Raw genomic sequence first — 22063 nt, 5'->3', positions numbered from 1 at the left:
GTATGTGACGCCAAGTCAATTTCTGCCCCCTCTAAACAGGGCCATCCACAGTGGGCCCACCCCCATCCCAGCTTGGGCCCCCTCTTTGTTGAACACCATTGTGATATTAGGTGGGGCAAGCGTCTCTGCCAATGCTGCCCCACCAGCTCTCCAGCCCCAAAATAGCCCTCAAACTTTACACCTCTGGGTGAGGGGGTTGGGCGGGATGCTCAGGACCGTGAAGCAAGGAGTCCCCAAGTTATGCCACTGCTGTCGCAGGGGCTCACCTTCAACACAGCAAAAGAAGGGGCAGCTGTCGTCCTCACTGCCCTGGGGTGCCTCCAATAGTCAGACCCTGATCATTTAGATGGGAAGAACCCCCAGTATGGAGGCCGTCCCTTGTCCCATAGAGTCAACCTCACACTGCCACCAGGGCAACGTCCTCAGGGTCTGTAGAGCACCAGTAGAGTGCCACCGGGGTTAGAGCACTCACAAATGTGCCAATGGGCTGCCCTTGCGCATCCGGGTCGCCGTTCCTCCGAGCCCCGTGAGGCCGCTACACCATCTAAGGCCCCCGGCCCTCTCAATCTGGCTCCTCAAGCAGCCTCAGGGGCAGACCATAATACACTCCATGGCATGCTACTCCCGGCCCACACAGCCCCATGGCCTCCTATGTGTGGTATCCGCTGCTGTCAGCCAGAGCCCAAACAAATAGTGCAGCCTGGTCTACCGCCAGCCCCACAATTCCCCCACTTGGGCTGAAGGGGGGCTGTTCTCCAACTGTTGTGGGCCACAGTCACAGTGGGCTGCCTGGATCTGTGTACCAGTGGCGCGCGGAGCTCGGCTCTATGTGCTTGACTGCATTGCTGCCATTTCTTTTGCGGAATACACACCACAAAATATAGATTTAACATCACAGGGTCTATAATGGTAGGCTAGCCCATCACTAGATGGAAGGATTAAGTGGGCAGATAACTTAGCCCCAGAGCAATTGTTGCCTCATAATCTAGTGCTACGTCTGGTGAATGGGATGTACACAGCATATACATCTGAATGTTCATCTAACAAATATGATTAAAAAGTTGGTCTTCTACAAACGTTAGCAAGTTATACAATTGCGACTGATAATAAACTAAATTCATGTAACAAAGCAATGTCATCGACTTAGTTTGCTTATTGTAATGTCAGTGCAGTCCAATTTGGACTAAGTGACGAATCTCCCAGAAATTATGCACTCTCTTGTTGAAGAGGTGAAAGGAATCTCTGGAACACCAAATGACTCCCCACATTCTCCATTAGTTAATGGCAAATTGCTCACTTGTATAACTAGCTAGGATGTTAGGCTTCCCCACAAATGGAATATTCAAATGAAATGGACTGAATGGTTGCCAGCTCCATGAACATGAAAGCTACCTGGGCAAAAGGTGCTGTGGGTTAAGCGAGGTGGTGCATAAGTACTCAACAAAAAAAAAACAACATTTTTTTTTCAAAAGACAGTCATTATTCCCAGTTTTCATTTTACAAAAAAAAGCAAAGTTTACCATTTCTTTTACTCTGCTCTTCTGCAAGTTGAAATCCAAGTTGTTTTCTGCACGAACCTTGACAATTTCATCCTACAAAATAAAAAGAGACATAAGAACTACTGCCTTGCACAGACCTGCAACAAGTCAATGTTTACTCGAGGTTATTGGATTACGACAGAAGTTAATTTCACTCACATGATGGTACCCATCAGCCTTGAGAGTCTGCATGCTTTAATAAACGTGCTGCACAGCAAAATGTGACCAAAACAATTCCCACATGCTGGACCCCTCACAGATCTACAAAGGTCCTTGGCCTAGCAGTACCCCTTGTAACCCTACGGTTACATCTACAGGATTTTACCAGGTGCAGAATGAGCTACTGCAGAATGTTACAGGACCAGCAACAACTCAGTGTGAGGGTTTTGCTCCAGTTGATAAAAACCACCAAAAACTGCTCAGAGTAATTGTGCTTTACGTGTTGATTCATTGAGAGAACTCATGAGTCCAACGGAACTCAGGTATCTAAAGTTGCAGAATTGAATGCAGGGAAGTACCAATTGCAAACACGTAGAATTATTGGTCAGGAAAAAAACATTATTACAGAGCAAACTGCACAGGCTCCAAATTAGAACAAATAGATTCAAGATCACACATTATTCTCGCAGGTCACAAGCTGAAATACCTGTAGCAGCTCCATTAGGTCCATTTGCTCTCAAAGAGTCTTTGGTGTCATCAGGGAATTCTGGGATTGTTTTGAGTAAAGGTAGAGAATGTAGAGGACTGGAAAGCATCATTGCCCAGCAGGCCTCCTGGCCTCTTAAGGGTCTTGCCAAGAGTAAATCAAGTATGATTTTGGATTTAAAATACTACTCCTTCTAACTTAAAGGTTACTCTGTAATAAAGATGTCTAGCCTTATAAAGTAGTGGCCATAAATCAGGAAGTTTATCTCCTGTGTGCTCAGGGACACTAATGTATTAGGCTGTTTTAATACGGTTACATTGTGTAGGGTCACAGAGGAATTGTCTCCGTCGCCCCTTGGCACCTCACACTCTGTATTGTCACTTAACCAGCTCTACACCCGGGCATTTTAACCAAACGTGGTTCCGCCATGTTGGCAGGAGTACTTTTGGTGAAAAATCCTTGCTTGGTCAGTTGTATATGTGAAATGAGTTTTATAGACAGTAATGGTTATTTCCTGGTATTCAGCTGGCAAGGAGGCTTGGCATGTAGTATTTTGAAAGAATTCAGGTCTACTCATCCTAGGCCAATCAAGAGAATGAGAACTGCTCTTCAGTTCTTAGTAGAGTGGCTTAGTGATCGTGCTGTGTGCATGAACAAGGGGGAGTCTAGCACTGTATCAGCTGTAAAGGCACAATAAAATAGATGAACGAAATAATGAGGACACAGGAGTTCTCCCACAACTGACACCACATCATCTTGAATATCTGGAAGGGATACACTTTTCAGAGTACAACCTAAAAAGGTGAGAGGAGTCATCAGCTTCCTACAGGAATGGGGAATGGGAGAAGGACTGATCCAGTCTTCAGTGGCATTTATTTTCTTTTGAGATTTTCTGAAGTGTGAGCCCTGCTCAGAAATGGGAAGGATGCTATAGAAATGAATAGCCAAAGATGCAAGATCGAGTTATCAAATTATAAAATAATTGTTGATCATGAGCTATCATTCTTTTCCATGAACGTCATGCAGCAACAATTATTGTATTATATTAATTTTATTTTCAGATGCGCAAACAATACCGGATCAGGTCCAGCTACAATGTTCAACTGAAGACAAAAGTGAAGCTGCATAGAACACAGAGTTTACAGGATTCGCTGTGAATAAATATAAAATTGCTACACCATTTAAAGCACCAGTGGCAAAAGGCAAGGTGAGAATTCTGCTGTGGATTTGGGGAAAGATCTGATGGGGCACACAGTGGGTGCGAGTTGAGGCATAAAAGAGAAAATCAGCAAAAATCCAAGGATATTGTCCTCTCAAAGCAACCCAATCTGCAAACTAAGTTGGCAAAGCCCTAGGCTGGACAAGTGGAGACCTGGCCACTAACGGTAGCTGATGAGCCTGCTGCCAATCAACGGGTCAGTGGAAGCCCTTGGATGCCAAGGACCTGCAGAGAACTGAACTCACAGGCAAAGTAACTCACTGCCTTCAAGCTACCTCTATTCAATGTAGATCAGAATGAGTAGTTATTAATTTCCTGTAAGTCAAATAAGGTTTTTAGCAATGGGACGAGGTCTATGTTTTGCCTAGTGCAGGCGATGCATATATGATATAACCCTTGAGAGGCTCTTGAGTTTAGCAATAAAAATGATCAAAACAAGCACAGCACTTGAGGAGGCAGCATGTCAAGGGTGTGTCTAAATAAGGAGTGTGATATGGAGCTGAACAGATCTAGGGGCCTCACCCCTGCAAATACAGATGTTTGAAGAAGGGGACTCAGTGACCTGAAAGGAGCAGTACATAAAGCAAGGATGGCTTCAGAAAGAAAATAAAGAGCTTTCGGAACTGGAGGCATTTTGTACGCTAGAACAATGAAGCTAACCAATGGCCATACAATGAGATCCAAGAAAATGCACGAATCCCATATTTGGTCTGCATCATATTTTTCCAGTTGACTAAAGATAGGAAATCCAAGAACCACTCTAACTTGAGAGACTATATTATACACATGTAGTCAGGGAACCGCAAGAATCCAGAGAAAGTGTTCATTTATCTTTACTGTTTGCTTTCCCGTTTATATACTTTTTGTTTTGCACAAGCACTTTCGTACACTGGAAACACACGGAGAACCGTATGATTTTATACCGCTCATTAAAATGATTAATGTAACTCTAAAACAGATATAGTTATGAAAAGCAGAAGTATTTTGATTGAAATTCACTGAATACTGTGTAAGACATTCCAACAGAACCACATGTATTTATGGATTGTACTTCTAACACAACCAGGACGCTTTACCAGGTAGGATCTGGGAAGGACTTTTATGTAGACCCTGCAGTGAGCCCTTCTATTTTTAGGGACATGGACTTCAACATTATAGAATTGGGTCTGGAAGCAGGATATGTCTTTGCACACAACACCATAAGGCCTACTGGGCATCGCCTCTACCATATTCTTCCCGAGATATTGCAGTGCTCATCCACTGACTACGTGCCGAAGCTTATCCGAGCAGAGTTACCATGCCCTACAATTAACACTGCAGTCTCCATATTTGCTTCAGTAATCAATGGTTATGGGACATCATTGGTTATGTCACTGATGAGGTGCTTTGTGAAGTCATCTGTGATATCAAGTCATGAGCAGTGCAGAAGGGGAGGGCGGAGTTGTGGATGCATAGTGCACCATGACTGGCGAATTTCAATGTTTAGGTTTGCAAGCACAGTGCCGCGTCAACGGAGTTCTTTTTTTTAAGCAAATGTCAATTTTTTCTTTTTTTTTTTTAATAAGAGGTGTTATTTTGAGATATAATTAAAGAACCAACACTTTCTCTTAACACAGATTTTCCCTGTATTTTTTCGTGGGTTTTAATGATATATATTGCCCCCATCCTTAAGCTGCGGGCACAGGGCACGGCCAAAGAAGCAATGGTTTATGGTCTTTGGTCACTTTAAGCAGAAACAGAGTGCAATTTTCATGAACTAATAAGTTACTGTGTATGGTCTTCTGTTCATGGCAATACTGTGAGGGAGAATAATGTGTTAAGATTGCATCCAACCATTGAGAACTCTTTAGGCCACGTGGGGTAGGCTTCTAATCAAGCAGTGCAAGTAATTTAGTACCTGCTCAAAGCTATCTGGAATTGTACTATTTATGGTTGGTTAATACAGTAAATGATGCTGCACTGTGAGGAATGTTCATTTTCAGGAAATTGAGTTTTTTGGACTACTCTGCAGAATTGTCGCTGTCTACTCTGGTCTTTTCTTGCAAATCCCCTTCCAAGGTTTTGCCAAGCTGCCTGTAATCTCCCTTAGGGTAGTCAGAGTCACAGGTTGAGATACACTGCTCCACTTATGAACATTACAGATGAGATCCCTGATCCCAAACGTAAGAACTAGCACCCTTGATCTGAACATCAGTTCCTTTCCATTGCAGGGTTTCCTGTGTAACTATTTCCCTACACCAGCGCATCCGTTACAAAACTCCAGGTCTTAATTAACACTTGCCGGGCATTTGGCATCAACACCTCTAGCTTCCCACGTATATGTGGTGTAGGTAGGAGTGCCTTCCCTCAGGTCTATCTAGTGTAAATGCTGGTTCCACATGCAGTAGGAGAACCCAGATGTTCAGTACCTGCAGCTTGGAGGCCAGAAATACAGTTGTATATTTAGGCAGCCATACTCCCCATTACAGACCATCATGTATGCGTGGTCAGCGCAACACAAGATGAACCCCCACCCCACAGTAGGCTTCTCAATTCTTCTTCCAAATAATTAAAGGTGTCAGGGGCAGTTTATGGAATATTCTGCAGAACATATATGAATTAAGGCAATAATATCACTTATAAAATAGCCGCTCTTCCCATTTAGGAAAGCAGTAGTTTCCTCCAATGCCTCAGATCCTCCTGAAGTCTCTTCATTATGTTATCCAAATTACTTTAAAAAGGTGTCCATTCTCAAGGTAATCTCTATACCCAGGCACCTGAGTGCTTCACAACCCACTCGGATGCTGACCTGGGCTACAGGTTTAGTCTGCCAGTCGATGATCAGCATTGTGACTTCGGACCTATTGGTCCTATTGCCCGAGTTGGTCACGCCGCATACAGAAGAACGTCATTTGCATGTAGTGAGATTGTAACCTCCATTTCACATTCTTTTTCAACCCGCAATCATATATCCATCACTGCCTTAAATCAGCATGCCAGTGATTTGATTGCTAAGGCAAACAGAAGTTGGGAGAGGGGGCACCCTTGCCTTGTTCCCCTGCTCAGAGTGAACAGATTGGAGATTAGCATATTAACCCCAATTTCTACCATGGGCTCAATGTAGAGCAATTTTACCCAGACCTGAAATTAACGGTCAATCTCAAAAAGAAAAGTTCGATATCCAAAACAAAAAACAGATACTCAACTCAGTCGAACGCATCTTCAGCATCTCAGATCGTTCGCAGGTCATCTCTCTACTGCACTCTGCAGCCAATTGTGGGCTCTGCGTCCATATGGTCTTGCGTTAAATGACCATCTTGAGTGGTCTGCGAGAGGACTGTCTTGCTGCCAATGAGCAATTGTGATTAAGTTTTAATGTTGAATTAGCAAAATTGAAGACCTGGGAAGTAGGTGTTGCAGGTCCTCCAGATAGACATCTCAAATACTAATGACTACAGAGGTTTTAGTTACTAAGAGAGTAGCATTTGGTATCACTGAGGAAACTTGATCTTCAAGTGATTCGGAGTATCACATAGGAGGATGAAGAAGAGAAAGGCTCTTTAAGGAACTTTCATAAGGTCTTTTGGGTGCATGAATGCTAATCTATATGTTTGATAATTTTAGCATGAATTATAGGCCTTGCTGCCTGCTAAGATATTCAACGTTTGTGCACTGGATGAAACTGAGAGAATGGTTCACTTAGCTTTAGTGTTCTAGGCCTGGATGTCAGGGCTCAGTTACCATTTTAGTCTTCTTGCTTCATTTCTCACGAAACAAACAGTCTGTGTATGCAAAATTGAGACATTCTCTGCTCAAGTTGCTTCAGCTAGAATGTTGTTTTCCCCATACTGTTCTAGATGTATGTGGTGGCAGCAAGAGGCTTTTCTGCAGATTGACCCTGGACATGGCAACATTAAAAAATAACAAGGGCTGTAGCTTCTGCGCTTCCTAATGTTTTTAGTAGCAGCATTTTAGTTATGTTACAAATGCAGGTTCCAAGCAAATCTTCGTGATGTGAAGGGAAGAAAGGCATAAAAGCTCCTGGAAACTGAAGCAGGGCAGCGTGAGGTACAGAAAACAACGAGGGTTATTTTCAAATAGTTGAGGAAATAATTTTCCATGGACTCCAACATTACTGCATTGCAGGTCAACACGTCCTGATCAACGGATTCAGAAGCAGGAACGTTCTGGAATGATATGGCATTTATTAACCTGAGGGAAGCATGGGATGCATCAGGCAGCGCCCTCTACCTTTGTACCAAATACCTCAGAATATAGCAGTTGGGTCTTTCAACCCTGGTTCTCTGTGGACAGCCCACACTGGCAGCCTAAAAAGGGGCCCTTGAAAGTTGAGGAGTAAATAAATACACATTAAAAGTGCCCCTCTTAATAGCAATACTAGATTTTACAAACTACAGCAGTGCCTACTACAAACCCTGATTAAATCAGTTAGTCTGGGGTGCTTCAGAGGGAGTTTCACACTGTCGAAAAAATGAGTAGAAATTCAAATGTGAAAATCTTCACAGCTAGAAATGTGATATTTCAATAGAGGAGCCCTTTCCTCTTGCTAGAACATTTATCCTTTTGGTCCAAACGTTTGGCCAATATTGGGGAAATCATTCCATCTCACTTGTAACTGGGTTGTGCAGCCCCTGGCATCTCATCAATTCTTGGTTTAAAATGTAGAGCTATGGCTTGGTTATTTAAAGAAAAACCAAACAAACAAACAGGCATTACTGAATAATAGAGATAATTAATTTTAAGTTACGGGGTGTATTCTTTCATGGTTTTTACAACAGGTATATTAATTTCAAACAAGACAGTCGAGTTGCCTGTAACACATATTAGACGTTTATCATTTATAGTAAGCTTTTAAGATATTTCAGGAGAACATGCCTCATAACCAAATGAAGAATGCAGCACTTTAAAATAATTGGCAGGTGGGGTAATGATGTATTTTACAATCACGTCATTACTGATGATGCACAATTAGACACTCAAGGACATTCAGGATTTAACAGGTTGTAGTACTTTTCTCCTTCCCACAGCTTATCAACCCCGTGTGCCATAACCCCGGATAGTGTTAGTGGAAGATTATTATGGGATCGCCTGTCGGGCAAGGGCAATCCACCATAAATTGTCACCAAATTAGCAATGATGAATTTGGAGATAGTCATAATCATATAAATTATATGATCTTCAGTATGTTCACCAAAGTCACTGTGTCATTCACTTCCATCAAAGAAACCATACAGTTGTGCGCTCAATCTGATTACTGGTTGTATGTTTAAATTAATGGAAAAAAAGAGATCTAAGGTGGCAACTTACGATTAATTGCTTTTTCAGTTGCAGCAGTTCCATTTTAACTTTCTACAAACAAGTACAAAAAAGAGAACATTTTAGATAAAACGCATAAAATAACACTCACTAAAGAAAAAAAGGTTGGAAACGGCAGATAAAGAATAACAGTCAAATGGCGTATTTCCATAATAATTTCCAAAATAAAGTGAAGAAAGTAAATCATAATCCTCGTCTCTGGTCCGGAGATCGAATACACCTTTATAACAGATATTTCACTTTGTGATGCGTAACATGCTACTCCAGCACCAGATAGAGAGGGCATAGTCTTTTGCTACTGCAAATCAAGCTAGAGGGCAGAGAAAATAATTTAACAATAGAGCTTCCATTATTGGTTAAAGATGGGGTTTCCCACATGCATGATGGCCTGGAACCACATCTAAGGTGATGGAGAGTATTGTTGTTATTCTAGTCTTTCCTTGATGTCTATGTAGTGTTTATGAAAGGGGTCACTGGATGCGAGGAGGATTGGCATTCAAATCTTCTATCCCCCCTCCACCCTTGCCAAGAATGGAGGGGTTAATCCAGAAGTTATTTTGCTGAGTAGGCAGATAGATCTGAGATCAGTGGCCCGCATATCGTGAGCCATGAAGAAGCAGGTCAATTAGCATTCGCTTATCACGTTGGGCATAGTCAAAGGGTTCAAAGAGGATCGCCTTCTGAGGTTTTCATGTCTTTTTCTTTGAACAGCCTCCTTTGCCTTGGCCAAGGACAGGCGAGGAAGGATGCCACCCCTCCCCGCACCAGTGAACCCAGAATCGGCACAAAAAGAGCCCATAGGAAAATGAGTAAGTCATTGGACTAAAAAGAGACCACAAACGTACCATAATATGCTTAAATACTAAAAACAAAAGATGCAGGCTTAGAAATTCACATTGCGGGGTAAAAACACCTCCTTTTGGGACTGGAGGACAGGAGAGACTTGAGAGGGAAGTAGAAGCAAGCTTAAGGGTCCGGACTCTGCACCAGGACTTCAAAGTTTATTATTTGCTAAAAATATTGGTGATCCATCGTATCGACAGCATGGACATCCACCTAGTCTGTTACTGTAGCGGAAGGGAGACTGGAAGTATCAGCATCTATTCAGCACTTACTACCCTGTAGACTTCTGTATTAGTCCAAAGATACTCACTCTTAAGTACAAGTTCCCCAAGTCAAATCGGTTGTCAATTGGATCAATTTACAACTCCCCATCCTCCCGAAAATGCACCAATTCCTCAGAACCAATAATTTAGGAAGCCCTAACAAGAGCCATTGTGATGGCACACCTCTAAAGGTGTAACTTCATCTTAACCACCCCACGCTCCCAAAGAAGCTCACTGACAGGTTAACAAAGACTCCAAAATCAAGTGGCCAGAAGGGACAGGACAGGGGAAAATGAAAGCATATAAGGCCAGCTTTGAAAGAAATATGCAGGCTCCCAATGGACGCGACAATCATGTTTAAAGTCCTCTGTACCATCCGCATGTCCAAATGGGAAAACTACCTGCATATAAAAAAAATGGGCATGCATAAGATACCTGACACAGTAGAGCTCAATGTGGCAGCAAACCTAGCTTGTGGGGCTGTCAGAGGCTTAGAAAATTAACTGCATATTAAACAAGCATTGGCATAGCCAATAGTTCTCGCCTTTGGGACCTTATAAGTGTTTAGCCATGCAACAGTTGCATAACTAAACACTTATAAGGTCCCAAAAGCAAGACCTATTGGCTATGCCAATGCTTGTTTTAACTGCTGCAATCTATCGAAGCCTCACGGAGAACATCAAAGCGGCCCTGCGGCCGCAAAATTGATCGTGATCAAATATCAAAGCAGCCGCGAAAGTGAAAGTAATCGCGGTAAAGCGCGACGCGCGCGCCCGCGCACATGCACTGTAGCTCTAGGCTGGCCTGGTAGCACTTTCTGAAGCCCTCACAAAATGTCTCGCCAGACCAGCGCATGCGCTGGGTCAGGCGAGACCTAAAAAATGGGCATGCATAGTTGCCTGACCCAGGAGAACTCAATATGGCAGCAAACCTAGCTTGTCACAGGCTTAGGACAGGATTGTCTAGAGGGATACAGTGACAAACTGAACCCAGTACAAGACTTTAATACTTTGGAGTCCAAACTTGCACAAGAGACATTGGAGATTAAAAGCATTTTGAGGTTATATAGAACCAGGGCTTAATTGAGTCAGTGGTTTCCGGTGCTCAGCACCGGCACCTAATCACACACTGGCGCATTTTATGAGCACCAGTTAAGAACATATTCCTTTATGGTAGGCACAGGAACATTAAGTGATTTGCCTAGAATCACAGGATGTTGAGCCGATGCCAAGACTCAAACCTGGTTCCCCAGATCCGCAGTCAGAAGCTCTGGCCATTACGCCACATCCTCTACCCACTTTCATGGTTAGTAGTTGGTTCTGTTTTAGGCAGCCCTAACAGGAGAAATGGGCTGGTGCAAGCCGCCTCCTGACGAGAGCCCTGGCACTTTTTTTAAAACAAATTAACCACTGTATAAAACACTTATAAACAACTTCCCAGACCACCTTCTGATACTCAAGGAATAATGGGAACAGGATGTAGGCGAAATAGAGGATGGGGGCTAGATCGAGGCAGAAATGGTGGCTAGACAGGCAGCAATATCAGCACATGTATCATGTACTGATACTGTAGTACTGAAGTTTAAAGGCAACCTTACGAGATGCGGACCATCTTAATATTCTTAGGAGGCAATGGCGAAGGTGGCAATATTCCCCATGGAATTATGGACATGTAGTCAAATGTCCTAAACCTGCGGGGCATGTGCAGCATTACAATATGGCAATCATCTTTTTCAATAATTTTTATTTCTAATTCCTTGTGTTTTGCTGCTATATTCCCTGTAGGACTCAAGGTATTTCATTCTTTTGAAATAATAGTAATTATTTTAAGTGTGTTATTCCTTCCACGGCTGTGAAAAATCCACAAAAAGACCCGTCATTATACAATTTTCGTACCATAAGGGTACCATTATAGCAGGGTTAGCATACAGTGCACAAGCGGAATGTACAACACAGGGCAACATAGTAGGCTATAAGTAGGGTTTTTTGTCTCGATCTTCAGTCTTACAAGAGACACTCTTAAATATGGAGGTCTGGTACAACCTACTTTGCCCTTGTGAGTTGAGTCCATTGCACTTTGTCATTCAGGCCACACTCAAAGGTCTGTAATCAGTATATCCATCGCTGCTCGGGGGCGTGGCCAACCGCCGACAATGGGGGATGTCTCTTACTAGAGCTCCGGACGTCCTAGTAGCCTGCCTAATCCACTGATACAATTATGAATAGGGTGACCCCCACCCAAACACCCCTCAATGAAGAGAAGCCCTAGCTGTGGCTGCCAATGCCTCCAGTGAATGGCTCAGCAGCCTAGATGCTGCGCTGACTCGTCCTAAACTGGTGTCGCCGTGAGGTGCGGCCTAGCTAACTGGGACGATGTGCCTGTGCTGCGCTCTCCCTGGCCTGAATCGGAGTACCGGCCCGACTGCAGGGTGCTCATTGCAGCAAACATAGTCCCAGACACCTCACCTCATCACCCTGGACACCTTCTGTGCCCCTAGGGCGATGCTCGTCGTGCCCCTGGTCGATGGGGCTGAAGGCAAGTGCTGCTGCGGCCCTGCAGGTTTATACCCAGGAAGCAGAGTCCCCTGATGGAAGCTGCATGAATCGCACTTGGCGCGGCTGCTCTCGGCTAAGGTGAGGCAGCAGTCCTTGCAGCGCCTGTGTAGCATGGCAACGATAGTGTGGGAGGGCGTGCACCCAGAGGCAGAGGCCCCCCCCGAACTTGACAGTTGTGATGGTGGCTTGAGGGAGAAGTAGAGGTCTGCCACCCCAGGCCTGGAAGTCATGGATTACCTGGGCCTCACATGAGACTAACAAAGGCCAGGCCCCACAGAGAGAGAATTGTTGGCACCTGGTGAGTTGTGCTGGGCGGCCCGCACATTGATCATCAACTATGCAACTGGAGGACGCTGTTGTAGCGCTGTGGCTACTATGGACACCTGAAAAATCTAAACCTGCCTGTGCCCTTGAAGTTTGTGGGACACAGGTCTGAGGCTGGACGAACGGGCCCTCCTGCCGCAAACACTGCTGAGCCCTGGGATCGACAAAAGGCACTGGAGGCTGAAGGAGTCTGTGGAGGTCTACCACACCCTACTTTAGGGCCTGTGGATCCCGCTCCGGTGCTATATGACTTCTCCGCATGCTGCCATCCGTGTTGCAATTTCAAGGTAATCGGGGGTCAGACCTGGCTTGCCTCTCCCTGGTGAAAGAGTGCAGCTCTCCCATCGACCTCTTCTCACACTGGGCCCATTGTATGTGCGCTTGATTGTCTTCCCTGCGGTGGGGCATCACTGGCCCCGTTGCCCCCATCTCTGTACAGGTCCACATGAGGTGCTAATAGTGCACAATACATAGAGCCTGTTACCTCACAGACCCGACAACCTGGTATGAGATCGGACCCCTGCTTCCCACAAGTTCAGCTCCTAAGAACAGTGTTTGAACCTACTGCTCATCCTGCCATTCAAATTATCACACATACTCTTAAAGAGTCCTTCCACCCACAAACTTGGCTCCCCCCAGGGCAAACTAAACGTGATTCTCCAAGAAATCGGTGAGTCTAGATAAACCATTGAACACCGCAGTGACACTCTGTCGGCCGATCTAGGAATTTTCCAAAATGACCTTCTCAAACTCTCAGAGAAAGTGAAAACGGCAAAAACCACATTGACCACACTGGCCCCTCGACAGGCCTCACATTCTACTGCAATTGCTGAACTCCAAAAGCAGCTAACAGCACTACAGGACTGGGCAGAAGATGCAGAGGGCCGAGCATGTCACAATAATGCGCACATTGTGGAGATGCCAGAGGGGGATAGAGGGCTCAAACCCAATGTTATTCATTGAACAATGGCTCCAGGTGTCAGTAGCCCCCCAAGACTTTCCAACCTTTTGACTGTGGAGAGTGCACATAGGGGGCCGACCAAGCGCCCTTCCCCGGGAATACCACCACCCTCCATGATCGTACGTATCTCCAATTTCAGAGATCGGGATGCTCTCCTCCAGAAGGCCAGGGAGAGGGCTCCCATAACAATGGACAATGCTACGGTGGCACTCTTTCCGGATTACACATTGGAAGTGCAGCGCCGCCGTGCTTGCTTCCTGGCGGTCAAACAACAATTGCACACTGAAAGGCTCACATACGCCTTAATGTACCCGGCACACATTAAAGTAATACATGACCAAAACTCCCTATGTTTTGACTCTCCAAACACTGTGTGGGAGTGGACAGAACAACATTATCCCAATGCCCTCCTCCTTTGGAGCGCCCACAAGACTCTCCTTGACGCCATAAGCGCAGATTGACCCGTAAGGTAACCTCTATGGCAGCACCATCCCCGCAGCAGGCCCTGGACAGTAGGAGGGCCGTCTTGGCAACTATGTCCTTGATGGGACCACAATATCAGCAGGCACCCTCCAGCTCCTCAGCAAGTGTTGACTCAGATTTGGACTAGAATGCAAGAATGGCTCTTTTCCCTACTGTGACGCCACAGACTGCAGACATAGTGAACTGGTACCTACTGAGCGTTGGACTCGGTTGTTCACACTGCCACGTCTGGCAGTTGGTCCAGATAAGTTTCACTCTGTGATCCCTCCCCCTTCTTTCCTGTTGTTATCCCCCCTACCCATATCCCCCCTCTGCTCCCCTTTCCTCACTTCCCCTCCCTAACCTTTCGGGCGGGAGTACGGGCAATTATATGCTTGTAAAGTCCAGTATCTATGATCCATCAACTTGTCTTCAATGATGTGGCCGGCATTGTTCACTGATGGCGTATTTCTATTTTCTCGGGAGTCATCGCTGGCACAGCATATAGTGCATACACACTGGTTGTGAGGGTTAACTCACCAATAACTATCCTTCAGTAGGTTTATTTACAGGTATTCGTCACTAATGTTCTTGTGGTGTCCGTGCAGTGCACTGTACCCACTGTAAAAGACACTCCGATTTCCCCCCAGACACAGGTGTTGGCCCCATCCATAAGCGGTCTCACTCTGTATCATTTTGTTTTTGTTAACTGTTTGTTAGTTTGTCTTTGTTAGGACGAGTGCTTTCCGCTGGACCTAGTATTTTGGATATGTTCCAATGTTTGTTATGTTGGTTCCTCTGCCTGCCATGCTCATATATAAACCATGAGGGTCCCTGCCAAGTTGACTAGTTGCAAAATGTTATCATGTTGACTGCATCACAGCACTATAAGATACTGATGCGGAACATCAGGAGTATGGGGTCAGTCCATAAGCACCACAGAATCCTAGCACAACTCCATCACCGTAAGGCAAATATAATCTATTTACAAGAGACCCATCTCTCGGCTCATGAGGCCACTAAACTGTGCAACAAATGGAGGGGTCAGTTATTCGCCACTACATACTCGGTGCCTGCCCACGGAGCGACCATCTGGTTGAATACTGGAACCCCCTTTGAGGTACATACCACTAAAATTGATGTAAATAGGTGCTATGTCTTCGTCGGTGGGTCTCTAGACAGAAACATTTTACTTCTGGGTAGTATATATGCACCAAACGCTGAACAAAACATATTTCTCCAACATATATCCTCAATTCTATGAGAATGGTCTCCTCTCCCTTGGCTGACAGGAGGGGATTTTAATGCAGTCATGGACGTTAATCTCGATAGTTCACACCCCCATTACTAAGTGCAGGTGCCAACAAACAGGCTAAGGCCCTTACTGGATGGGTGTCAAGCTGGTCCCTGATAGTTTTTTGGAGAGAATATAATAGAGGCACACATGAATAATACTCCACCCCCGCCCCCATGGTCTCCATGCATGCTTAGACTTCATCCTTTGTTCATCACACATGATTGAAAGGTTTACTGACTCACTTACCTGAGGAAGATCTTTACAGATCACAACGCACTAGAGATCGTCCTGACCTGGGGCAGGGTTTAAACACCTATTCCCACATGGCGCATGCAAGCAACACTACTTGAGGACGCAGTCTTCTGAAACACCCTAGGCACTGCCATAGATTCTTATTTTACTGATAATGAAGGCACAGCCTCCCCACCACTTATAGAATGGGAGGTTTTTAAGGTTGTGATAAGGGGAGTATCCATAGCTACCACAACGGGTGCTAGCCACTCTATACTTTGCAACATACAGAAACGCAGTTGGGATCCCTGGAGCATGAGTCAATGCATGACCCCACATGGCCTAGAGGACCTCCAGAACATTCGGAAATAAAATGCGGAGCTATTGGGACATCTGAGACTAACTGACTATAGATCATACACACAAAAGATCCATTCTGAGGGAGACAGGGCTGGAACACTGCTCACCCGCATGATAAGACCATCACTGTTTCCAACTCCAAACCAATCATCATGGCACCATCGGGAATAAACTGCACTACAGAAGTAGAGATTAATGACACCTTTGGCTCATATTGCACTGAGCTTTACATGGCTTGGCCTACACTACCTTCCTCTGTCGGGGACGACTTCCTACCTAAGAATCCCACAATTTTCACCTGTAGCGCGGGCGTCGTTAGAGGCCCTCTTGAAGCCACGTGAATTACAACAAGCAATAAAGGAGATGGCACTTAATAAAACACCTGGCATTGATGGTTTGCCTATTGAATTTTACACTACCTTTGCCTCCCGACTAGTCCCACGCCTAGAGAAATTAAAACAGTGTCCCTAGAAGCAGGAACCCTACCTCCGACTACCAAACAAGCCTCCGTTACCTTTCTGCTTAAACCAGGCCGGGCCTCGCACGATCTCTCATCGTATAGCCCGCTTTCCCTTTTTCACTTATGAATATACGATCCTCAGCAGAGTGCTAGCCCTATGGTTACTCCCTTTGCTCCCTGATTTGGTCCACATTGACAGATATGGCTTCATCCCGCGTTGGATCACCTCTCTGAACATTAGCCGTTTATATCAGGTGATGGAACTATCGCATGGTCCATTCCCGGACGCCGGTTGCCTTTCATTGGACCTTCAACAGGCTTTTGATTCTTTAGACTGGAACTGTATGTTCTCAGTTCTGAAAACATTTAATAATCCCTCCACCTTTATTAATTGGATTAAACTATTTGACGCCACTCCCACAGTAAGAGCCAAAACAGGCACACATATCTCAGAACAATATCTGATACCCGGAGGTACACAACAAGGGTTTAATTGTTGCCTGGAACCTTTTGCACAGAAACTTAAGACATGAGGACACCACTGACAGGGCAGTCTTCAAGACCTCACTCAACCTTTACCACCACCTGCTGAGGGTAATAAAGAAGACAGTCATAGCTGCATGCATCAAAATAAGTGCCAACAACCCAAAGGAACTTTTCAGCATCGTTAAAGAATTCTCCAACCTGGCTGCCAGCGAAAACAACATTACACCCTCACAGGATTTGTGCAACAACCACGCTGGCTTCTTCCATGACAAGAACGCAACTATATACAGAAACTTCGAACCCCAACCCACACCCACAGACTTCCTTGACAGATACACCACCACCGCAACTGACACGAACCACAGACTGACCATCTGGAACTTCCTCTCCACCCAGGACACCACCTCCACCATGAAATCCATCCACTTGGGAGCTCCCATGCCGGCACCACATATTCAACCTTGGAAACCAAAGGATCAGCCAGGATCTCACCACCCTGCTCACCACCGCATCATTTCCCGACACTTGGAAACAGACTAAAGTCAGACAACTACTCAAAAAAACCTCCGCTGCCCCCAGCAAACTCAAAAACTACAGGCCAATGTGCTTGCTCCCATTCCCAGCGAAGTTACTGGCAAAGATCATCAACAAGCAACTCATGAGACACCTTGAGCAGGACCAGCTACTTGACGCCTCCCAAGCTGGCTGCCGCAGCAATCGCAGCTAGTTCAGATAGATCACCTCTTTCCTCACCAGAAGAACCCAGAGTATCCACTTACTATCTTTTACCTCCAAACCCAAGGAGATCACCCGCGTTGTCCCACAGGGCTCATTCCTCAGCCCTACACTCTTCAACGCATATATGACCCCACTGGCCAACATCGTCAGATCCCATGGTCTCAATATAATTTCCTAGGCAGACAACACCCAACTCATCCTCTCACTCACAGACACCCCCACCACCAACAAAACCCACTTCTACAGATGCATGACAAGTGTTGTTGACTGGATAAAGAAAAACTGCCCGCAGCTGAACATAGACAAGACGGAAATACTTATCTCTGGCAACAGCAGCAACACATGGAACGACTCTTGGTGGCCATCGGACCTAGGATCCACACCCACTCCCTCAGATTATGCCGGAAAATTCAGAATTATCATTGACAAAAAGCTCACCATGAAATCAGAGATCAACGCTATCTCCTCTGCCTGTTTCCTCACTCTGAACATGCTACATAAGATCTTCAAGTGGTTACCCCTAGACAAAAGACACACTGTGACACAGGCCCTCATCACCAGCCAACTGGACTACGGCTGTGCCCGCTACGTAGGAATCACCGCACTCCTCCTACAGAGACTTCAGCCCATACAGAACGCTGCAGCCAGACATCCTCAGCCTTCCCCGAGGAATCCACATCACACCCCACTTCAGGAAACTTCACTGGCTCTCCATACAGAAGGGATGCCAATTCAAGCTGCTGACCAACACATACAAGGCTCTACACAACCAAGGATCTGTCTACATTAACCACCCCCTGAACTTCCACCAAGACTACGCTCCGCCTACCTCTCATTTGACCATACTCCCCGCATCTACCAAAGTAGAAGTAAAGGACGCTCCTTCGCCCACATTGCAGCAAAGACCTGCTACAGCCTCCCAACACATTTTCAGACCATCACCTCATTCAACTCACCTTCTGAATGGCAATCAAAACCTGACTGAATAAGCCTCCGGGACCTACAGGCACCTGGATTCCACATCGGGTGATTAGCTACGCTTTATAAATCCTGATTGATTGATTGAGGAATTGCAATTAGTTATGTTTTTGAGCCTCCAGGGGAGTGTGCAATCCAAGGTCCAGTTCTTTCATTTTTTTAGTGTATCTGCACACATTGTAATGCCCACTGGGAGAGTGGTATATAATTGGGAGAAGATTCCATTATCTTGATTTGTCAAGGCTGAAACTGCCCGGGGGCGTGGCTTGAACGCCGATGAAGACGGTCGCGTGAGCAGAGGGCTCCGCACCGACCTAACAGATTATCCTGCACGGAGGGCCGGACTGGCTTTCCTGTGACTCGGGGAGGGCTCCACCGGATGCGGGGACCTGCACTGCCCGTGATTAAGAGCTTTGTTGCCGCCTGACACCGAGCCACGGCGATCGGAGGTGGGTGACCCGATCTGCGTAGGCGGAAATGGCGGCAATCTCAGCAGTCGGAACTGCGAGGAGAACCCGGAAGGCGGTGTAGACTGAGGCCCAGGAGGGGTAGGACTTTCGCTCTTCGGGAACAGCTGTGCTGGGCGTCTGCAGCGGGAGTCTGCCCCCCGTAAGCTAGAAGGAAGGTGTGGCGGTTACTGGCAGCGCGGCCCCTGGGGGGTCCCGGGAGCGCCCGACCGCAGCGGAGCAAAGAGTTACTGGTGGAGGAGAGGTGGGGAGGACCGCGCTCTGCCTGGCGACCTGGCGTAACGGGACGAGTGAGGATCTCAGCTCCGGTGGCCCATGACCGGTAGTTACACTGATATCGGTGGGGAGACGGGCCTCTACGCTCGGCAGAGGCGAGTGCGGTAATTTGCTTCCTGGCTGCTTGGCCGCAAACGGAGATCTGGGACTGGCTGCTGTGAGGCCCCGCTCTGCCCTACAGTCTGAGACAAGTGGCGAGGACCGCGGCACGGCACTGGGGGCCCCTGATCTCGTGAGCTCGAGGCGATGTGATGCCGCCCGCGGCTTGGACAGTGAACAAGAGTGCGGACTTGCTGGATGCCCCAGTGTGAGTGGGCTACTGCAATGGCGAGTCTTGGGAGCTGAGGGCTGACCTCTGAGGCCGACTGTGGGAACTGTGAGCGGCGCAGCTACCTGGCTGGCAGCACAAGAGTAGCCTGAGGTACTGTGTGGTGCCCTGGATCTGGGGACGTGCCCGGCTGGGTGTGCCATGGTGTTTGAGGGAGCGGCAACACTGCTGGGCAGGAGTGGTTACCCCCTCTGACTTGAAGCGACCTCGAACCCCGGATCGGAGTCATTGCTCAGGGGTTGATTGCTGGGCCCTTTTCCCGTGGCGACGGGAACCGTAAACCGGAGAACTACGCTGGGCTACCTCGAGCGTGAGGAATTGCTGATAAGGCCGCTGTGGTTCTGTTGGGCCTGTTGCTCCCTCGTCTGGCAGCTGGAGGTTTCGCCTAAGAGTGGACTGCCCAGTTGGGTCGCCTACAGGATGCGGGACCGGGTGTAGAACCCACAGGAGCATTGCAGACGACTAGGGCTGGTGGCTGGGAGACCCTATACCCTCCGTCTGGCCGGGGGACCTGCGTCACCAGACTAAGGAAGGTGTTGGAAGGCAAGACCAAGGCCGAGGACCAGGTAGACTGACTCCCATGGGGAAGCCAGGAGGCCGGCGGGGGGGGGGGCACCCCCAGAGCCAGAGGATGATGCGGTGGAGCAGCGGAAGCGAGACGTTGTTGACCCGCCTCCGGAGGGGCTGATGCAACAACAGGAATACCAGATCCTCCGAGCTATCACAGACACAAAGGAGGCGCTCCAACAGGACATTGCTCAGGTGTCGCATGGGCTGGGACTACTCCGGGCGGATCATGGGAAGCTGGCCGACAGATTGAAGCAAGCTGATGCCACCCTGGAGGTTTTAGAGCCAGCTCAGAAGGCGATGGATGTCCAGATGGGAGAGGTCACTCGCAGGTTCCAAGTGCTGGAAAGGAGGGCCGATGATGCCGAAGGGCGTAATCGATGGAACAACATAAGGGTAGTGGACCTTCCGAAAGGTGTGGAAGGAGACAGCATGATTGACTACCTGGACGGGTGGCTGCGTACCGAGGTTGCACCAGAGGGCTTGACGCCATTCTACACCCTGGAGAGGGCGCACAGGGTGCCTGCCCGTTTGTTGATGCCTGGGAGACCGCCGAGGCCTGTGGTGGCCCGCTTGCTCCATTACAAAGACAGGGACCTCCTGCTCTAGAAAGCACGCAACGCAGGCCCCTATAGAGTGAACAATAATAACGTGTCACTGTTCCAAGATTATACTTTTTATGTACAACGCCATCGTGCCTCTGATCTGGCGGTTAAGAAGGCCCTCCAAGACGAGGGCATTCAATACTCCCTGATGTTCCCGTCGCGCTTGCGAGTGACCATGGATGGCAAAACATTATTCCATAACGACCCTGATGAGGCATGGAGCTGGTTGGTAACCTACCGGGCAGGGACGGACAGAGCGGGGGGCACTGGAGGGCTGACAACGGAGGCACCGTGACCGCACCGTACAAGGCGTACCAGAAGACGGCGTCCTGGGACACAGAAGCCTTCCACGACACAAACGGAGAGAGAGAGGTCAGCAGCCCTGCAGGCTGTGACAGAGATCTCACAGGCGAGCGGCACAACACTGCTGGAGGTGACCGACTCGGAAAAAGGATCGACAGGAACGGATTCTGATGGAACGGATGCGGGGAGTGTTAATCGGCCACATGTCACACCGGGGACGGCGGACGAGATCGTTGATGCCTGAACTTATGAGGTGTCTTCAGTGACTAGTAAGGGGGGGTCGATTGGTCTTGGTGCTGTAGCCTTTAGATGGGGGTGATTGGGAGAAACACGGTGTTAGGTGGGCTTGGGCGAGAAGTCATTTCCGCTGTGCAGTTGTCCACCCAACTGGGGGCCCTCCAGTGGGAGAGGGGAATTTCTTTTAGTATAGTGGGGTTTGCCGGTTGGATATAGTAAGGCTGCGGACCAGATCTTCTTGGCGATAGAGCTCCCCCCTTAGTTTTACTCCTAGAGTGAATCTGTGGTAGCTACCAGAGGGACTGTTAGTGGGTAGTTTGGATGAGTGCTAGCTGTTTAGAGCCTGTTCTGGGGTGGGGAGGGGGGGAAGTTGGGGGATTGTTTTTGGGGTAGTTAGAGTCACCGGTGTGCCAAAGCTGCAAGTGCAATTATGGAACAGAGATGATCCGCACAATGGGGATATCACTTGAGTTCAAACGTATTACATGGAATGTACGGGGGATGCATACGATCTTGTGACGCCACAGGGTTCATGCTTATTTAGTGCGTAGAGGGGTACAGATAGCTTTCCTCCAAGAAACTCATATGGACCGAGTTGAAGGC

The 22063-nt window shown here is 47.3% G+C and overlaps 1 protein-coding gene across 1 annotated transcript in view; it reads right to left on the bottom strand.

The window, feature by feature from the left end:
* MCUR1 (mitochondrial calcium uniporter regulator 1) overlaps positions 1-22063 on the bottom strand; it is a 271092-nt gene that overhangs the window by 136837 nt on the left and 112192 nt on the right. Inside the window, exons 5-6 of the mRNA XM_085607101.1 lie at positions 8711-8752; positions 1521-1592 (exon numbers count right to left, since the gene is read on the bottom strand). Coding sequence (XP_085463227.1) covers positions 1521-1592; positions 8711-8752 — 114 coding nt within the window. The remainder of the gene's footprint in view (positions 1-1520; positions 1593-8710; positions 8753-22063) is intronic.

Source organism: Triturus cristatus, chromosome 5_2, assembly GCF_964204655.1.
Source record: "Triturus cristatus chromosome 5_2, aTriCri1.1, whole genome shotgun sequence".
In the NCBI taxonomy this organism is placed as follows: domain Eukaryota; kingdom Metazoa; phylum Chordata; class Amphibia; order Caudata; family Salamandridae; genus Triturus; species Triturus cristatus.
Note: the sequence above shows the minus strand (reverse complement) of the source record. Positions and strands in the feature narration are given on the sequence as shown.